The following is a 12,063-nucleotide window of genomic DNA, read 5'->3' as shown; positions in this document are numbered from 1 at the left end:
TCTGAGCTGTGGGGTTGAACAGGAGTGCCATGGCACTGCCTCGAGCTTGTGTGAAAACAACCAGTTCCGACAAGGGAACGAGTATTTGCACAGATGGCTGAAGTTGAAGAATAGTGCGGGAGGGATCGGGACTGATGATGATAATCTAATCAGAATGTCCTGCAGTCAGAAGTTCAAACTTGAGAAACGCTCTGGACAACGAGATTTACCAAGTTACCAACATGGTCTTGGGTGAAATTAGTTTTTATGGCACGGTGGCACAGTGGTTAACACTGCCACCTCACAGCGCCAGAGACCCAGGTTCGATTCCCGGCTTGAGTCATTGTCTGTATGGAGTCTGCACTTTCTCCCCGTGTCTGCGTGGGTTTCCTCCAGGTGCTCCGGTTCCCTCCCACAATCCGAAAAAAGTGCTGGTTGGGCGCATTGTCCATGCGAAATTCTCCCTCAGTGTACCCGAACAGGCGCTGGAGTGTGGCGACTAGGGGATTTTCACAGTAACTTCATTGCAGTGTTAATGTAAGCCTTACTTGTGACACAAATAAAATAAACTTTAATTTACACATTGTTACATTTAAGTTAAGAGCAGTAGTATTGGCACTCAGATATGAAATCTTCTGTCGGGTTTGTTTCCGACTGCAGTTAGATTACTTTTGATATCTCCCACCAGGAAAAGGAAATCTGAGGTGACCACAAAAGGAAATCCTGGAAATACTCCACAGATTAAGGCAATAAGGATAGAGAAAGAGTTAATGACCCAGTGATTGGATTAGAGAGCGGGAGGGAATCGGAGGCTTGTGTCGCTCTCAGAGACAGCCAGGGTTATATTTAAAACAGTGATTTCATTTTTCTTTGATTGGGTCACGGGGGTGAGTGTCGCCGGTGAGGTCAGCATTTATTGCTCGTCACTAATTACCCGTGAGAAAGCTAAGACCTGCAGCCTCATTATAATATTTAAATGACCCACCTGCCTCCTGCTTGCCCCCTTCCCCGTTCTGGGGGTGGGCGGGCTCGAGGCCGGTTGAGTTTGGGTTGGAGATTTTTTAAAAAGTGTTTACGTCCCACCCGACCCAAACCCCCACCGTGTTTTAGTTTGGGAGTCAAAACTCCCCCTAAGGTTCCTGATCACTGATCTTTTGTTAGGATTGCTAAAACTCCGAGCTGGCGAGGGAGTTTGCTGTCTGTTGCTGTCTAACTTTGTTCCTGGTCTTTTTTCAGCTTGGCAGGGTTTTGCCACTCTTTCCATTATGTCAAAAGACTGATTGAAACTCTCTTTGTGCATCGCTTTTCTCATGGTACAATGCCTCTTCGTAACACTGTTAAGGTAAGTGCCTTAAAGCTGTTGACCTGCATTGATCTCTTATTTCAACGTGTATTCAAAGCTTTTCACCATGACTACAGGCATTTCGAAATATGACATCCCTATTGGAGTGAAAACATGGAAGCAATTCCTTCAAAATACGGACATACAAATTAGGAGCTGGGATCATTCGACCTCTTGGAACCTATTTCTATTCAATAAGATCACAGCTGATCTGATTATGGCCTTGGATCCACATTCCCTCTAACCCCCAAAACCCTTTGAATTGATTTGGTTTATTATTGTCACATGTATTGGGATACAGTGAGAAGTATGGTTTCTTGCGCGCTATACAGACAGAACATGTTGATAGATTACATAAGGGAGAAGGAAAGGAGAGAGTGCAGAACATAATGTTAACAGTCATAGCCAGGGTGTAGAGGAAGATCAACTTAATATAAAGTAGGTCCATTCAGAAGTCTGATGGCAGCAGGGAAGAAGCTGTTCTTGAGTCGGTTAGTATATATTTTTAGACTTTTGTATCTTTTATCCGACGGAAGAAAGTGGAAGAGAGTACGTCCGGGGTGCGTGGGGTCCTTGGTTGTGCTGGCTGCTTTTCCGAGGCAGCGGGAAATGTAGACGGAGTCAATGGATGGGAGGCTGGTTTGCGTGATGGACTGGGTGATGTTCACAACCTTCTGTAGTTTCTTGCGGTGTTGGTCAGATCAGGAGCCATACCAGAGTAAAGTTTATTTATTAGTCACAAGTAAGGCTTACATTAATACTGCAATGAAGTTACTGTGAAATTCCCCTAGACTTTCCATTTGGAAAGGATGCTTTCTATGATGCATCTGTAAAAATTGTTAAGTGTAGTCGCAGACAGGCCAAATTTCCTTAGCCTCCTGAGAAAGTAGAGGCATTGGTGGGCTTTCTTAACTATATTGTCTTCTTTGTTAGTGAAGAACCTATCTGCCTCTGTCTTAAGAATATTCAACGGCCCTGTCTCCACTTCTCTCTGGGGAAGAGCGGACGATCATGGTCATCAAGAAGACGACCATCATCCCGGTACCTAAGAAAAGCCAAGCAGCGTGCCTTAGTGACTATCGGCCGGTGGCTCTGACATCCATTATTATGAAGTGCTTCAAAAGGCTAGTCATGGCACGAATCAATTCCAGCCTCCTGGACTACCTGGATCCATTACAGTTTGCCTACCGCCGTAACAAGTCCACAGCAGACGCCACCTCCCTGGTCCTGCACTCAACCCTGGAACACCTAGATAACAAGGACACCTATGTCAGACTCCTATTTATTGACTACAGCTCAGCCTTCAACACTATTTATCCCACAAAACCCATCTCCAAACTCCGTGGCCTGCGCCTCAGCATCTCCCACTGCGACTGGATCCTAAACTTCCTAACTCACAGACCACAATCAGTAAGGATAGATAACAACACCTCCTCCACGATCATCCTCAACACCGGTGCCCCACAAGGCTGTGTTCTCAGCACCCTACTATACTCCTGATACACCTATGACTGTGTGGCCAAATTCCCCTCCAATTGGATTTTCAAATTTGCTGACAACACCACAGTAGTGGGTCAGATCTCAAATAATGATGAGACAGTGTACAGGAATGAGATAGAGAATCTGGTGAACTGGTGCAACGACAATAATCTCTCCCTCAATGTCAACAAAACGAAGGAGATTGTCATCGACTTCAGGAAGTGTAAAGGAGAACATGCCCCTGTCTACATCAACGGGGACGAAGTAGAAAGGGTCGAGAGCTTCAGGTTTTTAAGTGTCCAGATCACCAACAACCTGCCCTGGTCCCTCATGCCGACACTATAGTTAAGAAAGCCACCAATGCCTCTACTTTCTCAGAAGACTAAGGAAATTTGGCATGTCAGCTACAGCTCTCATCAACTTTTACAGATGCAGCATAGGAAGCATTCTTTCTGGTTGTATCACAGCTTGGTATGGCTCCTGCTCTGCCCAAGACTGGAAGAAACTACGAAGGGTCGTGAATGTAGCCCAATCCATCACGCAAACCAGCCTCCCATCCATTGACTCTGTCTACACTTCCCGCTGCCTCGGCAAAGCAGCCAGCATAATCAAGGACCCACGCACCCCGGACATTCTCTCTTCCACCTTCTGCCATTGGGAAAAGATACAAAAGTCTGAGGTCATGTACCAACCGACTCAAGAACAGCTTCTTCCCTGCTGCTGTCAGACTTTTGAATGGACTTACCTTGCATTAAGTTGATCTTTCTCTACATCCTAGCTATGACTGTAACACTACATTCTGCGCTCTCTCGTTTCCTTCTCTGTGAATGGTATGCTTTCTCTGACTGTATAGCGCGCAAGAAAAAATACTTTTCACCGTATGTTAATACATGTGACAATAATAAATCAAATCAAAGCGATCTCCACAAACTAGAAATAACAGTTTTTATTGGACGTTCTGAACCAAGGATAGGCACCTATTTAAATCTTTCCGATAAGATTTCTTTCACACTCTTGGAAAAGTTTCTTTTGATTTACTTTAGCTGAGAGTAAAACTGGTACAATCCTCAATAACTGCAGCCTGAATCACACTGTGAAAAGGCTGACCTTACTGTGTCTGAGTGACGTTGTCCACTGCTCTGAATGTTCGCTTTTGCCTTCACAGAACTGTTTCTATTACTGGGGTTTCACTGCGTGGCTAGCTTATTTCATCAACCACCCACTCTACACACCTCCCCGTAAGTAACGGGATATTGTGCCCGCTGCAACTCTCGAGCTGACAAGAATCCATCTTTAAGTTGTGTTCTATCCTGATCTGATTTTCTGGCTTTTACAGTATATGGTGACCAACAAGTCCATCTGGCTCTATACACTTTCCTGGTAGGTCATGTTAACCTCTATCCTGAAGTGCAAATGATTCAACTCCGACATTAGCAATGAAATCAGACAATGTGTAACGTGACGCGGTCTTATAACCTGCAGTTAATTATTACCTATTTTGAGCTGTCAAACACACAGGTTTTTTATATTCGTTCATAGTTTGGTTGGCATTTGTTGCCACCCCTGAACTGAGTGGCTCGCTAGGCTGTTACAGAGGTTATTTGAAAGTCAACCACATTGCTGTGGCTCTGCAGTCACATGTAGGCCAGAGCAGGTAAGGACGGCAGATTTCCTTCCCTGAGGCGCAGTGGTTAGCACTGCTGCCTCACAGCGCCAGGGACCCAGATTCGATTCCCGGCTTGGGTCACCGTCTGTGCGGAGTCTGCACGTTCTCCCCGTGTCTGCGTGGGTTTCCTCCGGGAACCGTTTCTCGCTGCACTCCCCCTTTAGCAAGAACGTCCTTCCTCAGATAAGGACAACAAAACTGAATACACTACCCCAAGTTATGAATTCCCCTGTTTCTGACTGTAAGGGGCCTACATTTGTTTTTGTCAATCTTTTTCTCTTTACATACCTATGGAAACTTTTACAGTCAGTTTTTATGTTCCCCACTTGATTGCATGTGGTACGTCGCCTGGTCAAAATGTGAACATTTTGTCCGATTATACTGGATAATGAATGCACCTTGAACAGGTCGACTAACAGTTCTGTATTCAGAGGTGTGTTGACTTGTGGAATAGATACAGCAACCTTTCCTGTCATTTAACATAGAAACATAGAAGATAGGAGCAGGAGGAGGCCATTTGGCCCTTCGAGCCTGCTCCACCATTCATTACGATCATGTCTGATCCTCCAACTCAATAGTCTAATCCTGCTTTCTCCCCATAACCTTTGATCCCATTCACCCCAAGTGCTATATCCAGCCGCCTCTTGAATACATTCAATGTTTTGGCATCAACTACTTCCTGTGGTAATGAATTCCACAGGCTCACCACTCTTTGGGTGAAGAGATGTCTCCTCACCTCCGTCCTAAATGGTCTACCCTGAATCCTCAGACTGTGACCCCTGGTTCTGGACTCCTCCACCATTGGGAACATAGAACATAGAACGGTACAGCACAGTACAGGCCCTTCGGCCCACGATGTTGTGCCGAACCTTTTCTGAAACCAAGATCAAGCTATCCCACTCCCTATCATTCTAGTGTGCATCCTCCCTGCATTTCCCCTGTCTAGACCTGTTAGAATTTTATCAGTCTAGATTCATTTTGATGTAGACATTTCAAATCCATGCAGTAACGGAGAATGTAGCGTCATCCACATCTAATCAACATGCCAGGGAGTCCAATAGAATCCACACTGCAAAAATCTTCTATATTATTGCAGAGTGCAACAAATACAATCTAAAGATTTAAATCCCTGTAGACCAATTCAACAACTGTTGTTTCTAATTATTTGAACTCTGAGTATTTTTCAATGGTTTTATGCTTCTGTATAATTAATTTACTTTTAGGAAATTGGACCATTGGTTTTAGCCTGAATGCAATGGCCTGTCAGTATTTATCGCCTTTAGAAACAGACAGCCCTTGGAAATTAGAAATAAATGTACACTTCAGGCTAGACTATGAAGCTGTCACTGTGGGTATAGCTTACTGTAACATCCTAATGTGTATTGTTGTAGTCTATGTGCAGACAGTAAGTATATCACTGTGTTTTGTGCATCATTGCAGGTGTGTGAAGTTGGAAATTTCTCAATCCATATAGCCCTGAGGAACCTGCGTTCAGAGGGTATGCACTTCTCTACTGGTGGTGACCTCTTTCTAACAACGTGTTTCTGTTAGGAGGTTGAGTTAGAAAACGTCACCTTTTGGAGGCTTGAATCCACTCCACCTCATCCTGCATGTAACGTCTCTGCATAGTATCTTCCATCTTTCAGGAAGTGGTTTGTCTGTTCAGTATCCTGCTGGAAGAATGGGAACAGAACAAAGAGGATGAAATAATTGTCATGTATAATTTACCCTCAGAACCTCCCAATGCAGTTAATGGCCAATTAATTATTGTTGTAGATGCCAGCAATATGATATTCACACAGCAAAGCCCCACAAAGAATAGAGATTGAGCAGTTTATACTCACTGGAGTTTAGAAGAGTGAGAGGAGATCTAATTGGGGAATATAAGATGCCGAAGGGGATTGACAGGGTAAGACATAGAGCGGATGTTTCTCCTTGTTAGACATTCTAGAACAAGAGGCCATAGTTTTAGGTTAAGCGGTGACAGATTTAAAACAGAAATGATGAGGAATTATTTCATTCAAAGGACCATGAATCTGTGGAATTCTGTACCCCGGAGTGTAGTGGATGCAGGAACACTAAACAAGTTTGAGGAGGAGAAGGATAGGTTTTTAATTAGTAGCTGGATGCAGGGTTATGGGGAGCGGGCAGGAAGGTGGAGATGAGACCAAGATCAGCCATGATCACGTTGAATGGCGGAGCAGGTTCTAGGGACTGAGTTGCCTTCTCCTGCTCCTGGTTCTTACGTTATGTTCTTCATAGTCAGATAAACTCCCAGTTCTTGCAGGTGGTTGAGGAACTCCCTCGCTCTTTTTGGAATACTGCAGTCGAACCCATCGGGTGGAATTTTACCGGCACGTCCGCCCGAGGTTCGTACGATCCCACCCGAGGCCAACGGAGAATCCCATTCTCTGAGCCTCGCCCATCCCCGGAATTGGGGCAGGTGTGCCAGTAATATTCCGGTCATCGTGTCCAGTACCCTGAGTGGACAGATGGGGTCATAGTTTATCATCACACCCAAACGGCAGCTCTGAAGGATGAACCTGGATTATGTCCTCAAGATCAAGGGTTCGATTTTCCCTCTGAGGGTGCTGAATATGAGGGGTGGGGGTTTGGGGGAGCAATCACTCATTGGGATTTTCACTGGTTATAAAGGCCAATTTCAATTCAAGCCTGCCCCCTGGCCAATTTGTGGGGAAAGATACATCGAGTGGACTGGCTCCCATACATTATGACCGAACAACAGGCTTCGGAAACCCAGAAGGAAAAGAAGTCTATTTTGGTTCTGTATTTTCCCATGTATTTCAGACGTATACTCCACAGTATAAGCAACAGAGGCACCATTCAACCAATCCCCATCATCCACCCTACTCAGAAAGGTCATCAATAAGTATCATACCTTTCACAGAATGTTGTCAAGAATGGAACATTTTCCAATTGAAACCCTTACCTACACAAACTGATGTTTATCTGTCCTTTTGCATTCTCTTTCTGGTCTGTGAGCTCTTCACTGCCTATTCTGATTTAGTTTAAGCTTCTGGCAATCACTGCCCTCTTGTCTACTGTAATTTACATTGCAAGGATTTAAAGAGATAGCTAACTAAGCCAGATTGTCAAGATCTTAATGTGAGGGTGAAGTGTATGTCACTCAGGAAGGTGGTTCAAGGTCTCAGGGTGAGGAGGTAATCCCTCGTGTTTGGACATTATCCTTACTTATGGTGAGCATTTGTCTATTTTTTCCCAGGATCCAAGATGCGCAGGATTCCTTACCCAACGAAGAACCCTTTCACCTGGCTCTTCTTCTTTGTGTCCTGTCCGAATTACACCTATGAGGTATGTTTGCTGTCAGGAGCACTCATCCACTCAGGGCCTTTGCAGGTGCTGCATGAGTCTAACAAGAGCACCTCTCAAGCAACCTTTAGTGAATATTAGCTCCTGCATTAGATTGTAATGCTGCAGGGTTTGGCAAGATTAATTTCAGCCTTATCAACTAATATGCTGGATGTAGAATTTAACACCTCTCATCAACTAACATGCTGGATTTTTAAAATATTCATTCATGGGATACGGGCATCGCTGGCTAGGCCAGCATGTATTGTCCATCCCTAGTTGCCCTTGAGAAGGTGATGGTGGGCTGCCATCTTGAATCACTGCAGTCCATGTGCTGGAGAATTTAGCATCCATTAACAGCCCTTATCAGTTGCAGAATTTGCCTGCATTCAGGATAGAACTCTGAGAGTGACATCAGAAACTGCACCTTTCAACCTCTCTTCGGAAAGCAGGGAAGAGTTTCGGCAAATATCGCCAGAATTCTACCACCCTGCCCGCCATGGAATCGGAGCAGCCGAGGGGCAGGTCATGGAAATGCCCGTTGACCTCGGGTGGGATTTTCCGGTCTCGCTCGAACGATTCTGGAAAATCCCGCCCTTTGTCTCAGCAGCTGTACATTTTTTCTAAATGTCAGCGATGCCCGGGTCTCCTTCCAGATGTTGGAAGCATGATCCGCATCACAGATGAACCTTTGTGAATCTCAGGGCTGAGTGTTTGCTTACGGCACGAGAAACTGGATCTTCTGAACCTGCCCAGGGGAAACAGCCACTCTTTGGGATTTTGATGAGGGAGTCCCCTTAACTGGCATGGAGACAGGTTCCCTGTCTGATTGAGGGTGGCAAGCGGGTTCTCAGAGCTGGTGGGATGGGGGAGGGGGGGGGGGCGGGGAGGGGGTGGAGCAAAGAGGCCTTCCAGCTGGAGAGGCAAACAGGTTGGCTAAGTAACAAAGAGGGCTCTTCAACTCGGAGATGCCCGCCAACATGGAGATGCCTTCACACCTACGTTTTTCAAACTTTAAATAAATAAAGAGCCACACCAATGTCGGGGTTTGGGGGTGAGGGTTGTGGGAGGGATTCCCACAACAGGGTTGGCTTTTTGAGCACCAGCACCCAGACCGGCAGGGAGGATCTGTGATTCCCCCTGGAGCACTGGCATCCTGGCCTCCCACTGGGTGCCCCCCTGCTCCAGGTATTTAAACTTAAACCCCCATCCCTTTGTCGTGTCAGGAGTCTGAAAAATTCTGTTCCCTTGAAGCTTCAGTTAGCAAGGCTTTTGAAAAGCCCAATTGGCTACTCGCTTTGTTGGGAATTAAACTGGCGTTTCCCAGAAACGGGAACAGTGTCGGGAATCTAAGACCATGAGAACTAGGAGCAGAAGTAGGCCATCTGGCCCCTTGCGCCTGCTCCGCCTTTCAACAAGATCATGATGATCTTTGCCTGAACTCAGTTTCACTTACCCACCCACTCAACATAACCCTTAATCCCTTTACTGTTCTGGCCGGCGGTGGTAATTCCGACACCGTCCGCTTCCATGTCCAATCTCAGTGTGGGTTCAAAACCCCTTCCCCCTACACAGGATTGAGGTGTATCGGATTATGTGGAGTATGGAGAGGGTGGATAAGAAGCAGCTGTTCCTCTTGGCTGAGGGGTCAATCACAAGGGGCCATAGTTTTAGGGCGAGGGGCAGGAGATTCAGAGGGGATTTGAGGAAGCAGACTTTCACTCAGAGGATGGTAGGAATCTGGAACACACTGCCTGGGGGAGTAATGGAGGCCAGAAATCTTACAATCTTTAACAAGTATTTGGATGAGTTCTTGAAACATCATAACATTGAAGGATATGGGACAAGTGCTGGAAAATGGGATTAGCATGACTTTAGTGGTAGTTGTTGTTGGTGCAGACTCAATGAGCTGAAGGGTTTTTTCTGTGCTATACAAAGAAGAAAGAGAAATACAGCACTGGGACAGGCCCTTCGGCCCTCAAGCCTGTGCTGATCATGATGCCCGAACTAAACTAAAAAACTAACTTTCTGTCCTTACTCGGTCCACCCCTCCCTATTCATGTACCCATCCTCTTAAATGTTGCTAATGTACCTGCTTCCATCACCCCCTTTGGCAGCGCGTTCCAGGCACCCATCACTCTCTGCATGAAAAACATCCCCCGCACATCTCTCTTAAACATTCCCCCTCTCACCTTGAACCTGTGCCTCCTTGTAATTGACACTTCCACCCTGGGACAAGGCCTTTGACTATCCACCCTGTCTGTGCCTCTCATAATTTTGTAGACCTCTATCAGGTCTCCCCTCAGCCTCTGTCTTTCCAGTGGAAACAATCCTAGTTTATTCAACCTCTCCTCATAGCCAACACCCTCGAGACCCGGCAACATCCTGGTGAACCTTCTGTGCATTCTCTCCAAAGCTTCCTTCTGGTAGTGTGACAACCAGAACTGCACACAATACTCCAAATGCAGCCTAACCAAGGTTTTATATAGCTGCCCTTGTACAACTCAATGGGGGAATTTTCTGACTGTTCTCGGCAGTGGGATTTCCTGGTCTCGCTGCAGGGAACGGAGATTTGGCTGAGTGCCAAATTCTCCATCTTCACTGGCAGTGGGGCGTGAATGGCCGCTAAGATCACGCTCTGTGACTCTTTGGATGGGATGAGCGAGGCCGGAAACTCCCGCCCGAGGTTAATGGACATTTCTGTTGTCTGCTCCTCGCCCAATCCGATTCCATGGTGGGCGGGCGGTAGAATTCCAGCGAATGACTACATGCACTTTTTCCTTCTATGCTACCCATATATCTGAGTGGGGTTGGTAACTGAGTGAATTGGGCAGGAGTCTTGCTGGAGTTATTTGTCTGCACTTTGAAGTGTAGTGTAAGGGAGAAAATGTTCCTCGAAGAATTTCTTTGTACTCCTGTAACGCCTGAATCCCATGATTGGATTTGCTTTAAGCATGTGCTTCATAGAAACAGAAACTTTGAGGAACAGATTAGGACCTAACCTGGTTCTTGAACAGTATGCTTTGTCTGTATAGTGCGCAAGAAACAATACGTTTTACTGTATATTAATAGATGTGATAATAATAAATCAAATCAAATCAAAAAAGGAGTGAAATCATGATGATCTTCCTTTGCTTGTTGATCTCTAGGTAGGATCCTGGATTGGTTTTACTATAATGACACAGTGCCTTCCAGGTAGGAACATACACGGCAGTGATTTAAATTCCCTTACAAAGATAATTCAACACAAGTGTAGAATGAGAGTTTCTAAAGCCACGTCCGCAATTGTCATTTAACCTTTTCTTTACTTTGCCTTTCAGTTGGCCTCTTCACCCTGATAGGCTTCTTCCAAATGACCGTCTGGGCTAAAGGCAAGCACCACATGTACCTGAAGGAGTTTAAGGATTACCCCACCTTCCGCATGCCAATAATTCCTTTCCTGCTATAATTGTGGCACAACTTGAAGCCACGGGGCGGCAAATGGAACAAAGCCTTCCTGGCAAAGGTTCTCAACGTTATCAATGTACTGACATTCTCTCTATCAGGGCCTCCAATGCATGTCATCCATCCTTCAGCGCGGGACTGGCGACTTAAACTGCTCACCGCCATGTTATTGACTCAGGCCTCTGCTTGTAGCACACTACTCCCACCTGCCACCACCTCACCCCAGCTCAAAAATATTGTTACTTGATTATCTCATTATTCTTCATCGTTGCATTGTAAACCAACCTTTCATTGTCTCACACTAACTTTGACTTCCTCAAATATCTTTATGCTTTACTGTCTGCTAAGCATGTTTGCTGTTGACTGATTGTAGGGTTGGAGAACTTCACTGATAGGGACTTTGTTATATATTCAGGTGCTGACAATATACACAGATGCTGACAAGTTAAGTACAGTCCATGCGTGTTATTTTGCAAACCTTTTACTAACACTATTTATCTCTGATTAAGAAGTTTCGCTGAAACATTTTATTCTCTTTTCAAATCCATAAGTGCCAAATAAAGGAAGAAATGTGAGATATTCTAGTGCTGTCTCTTTATTAAAATTATTTTTGTGGGATGTGGGCATTGATGGCTAGGCCAGCATTTTTATTGCCAATTCCTAACTGCCCTTCAGAAAGTGGTGGTGAGCTGCCTTCTTGAATCGCTGCAGTCCACGTGGTGTAGATATACCACAGTGCTGTTAGGAAGGGGTTCCAGGATCATAGAATTCCTACAGTACAGAAGGAGGCCATTCGGCCCATTGAGTCTGTACCGACCATAAT

General features: G+C 45.5%; 1 protein-coding gene across 1 annotated transcript in view; it reads left to right on the top strand.

Moving 5' to 3' along the window:
- LOC144497487 (very-long-chain enoyl-CoA reductase-like) overlaps positions 1-11,817 on the top strand; it is a 78,999-nt gene extending 67,182 nt beyond the window's left edge. Inside the window, exons 7-13 of the mRNA XM_078218827.1 lie at positions 1,216-1,321; positions 3,966-4,038; positions 4,137-4,180; positions 5,907-5,964; positions 7,711-7,799; positions 10,946-10,991; positions 11,117-11,817. Coding sequence (XP_078074953.1) covers positions 1,216-1,321; positions 3,966-4,038; positions 4,137-4,180; positions 5,907-5,964; positions 7,711-7,799; positions 10,946-10,991; positions 11,117-11,244 — 544 coding nt within the window. The 3' untranslated portion in view covers positions 11,245-11,817. The remainder of the gene's footprint in view (positions 1-1,215; positions 1,322-3,965; positions 4,039-4,136; positions 4,181-5,906; positions 5,965-7,710; positions 7,800-10,945; positions 10,992-11,116) is intronic.
- The last annotated feature ends 246 nt before the right edge of the window (positions 11,818-12,063 follow it).

The sequence above is a fragment of the Mustelus asterias genome, chromosome 8 (genome assembly GCF_964213995.1).
Source record: "Mustelus asterias chromosome 8, sMusAst1.hap1.1, whole genome shotgun sequence".
Classification (NCBI taxonomy): Eukaryota; Metazoa; Chordata; class Chondrichthyes; order Carcharhiniformes; family Triakidae; genus Mustelus; species Mustelus asterias.
This window is presented reverse-complemented; position numbering and strand designations above follow the sequence as displayed.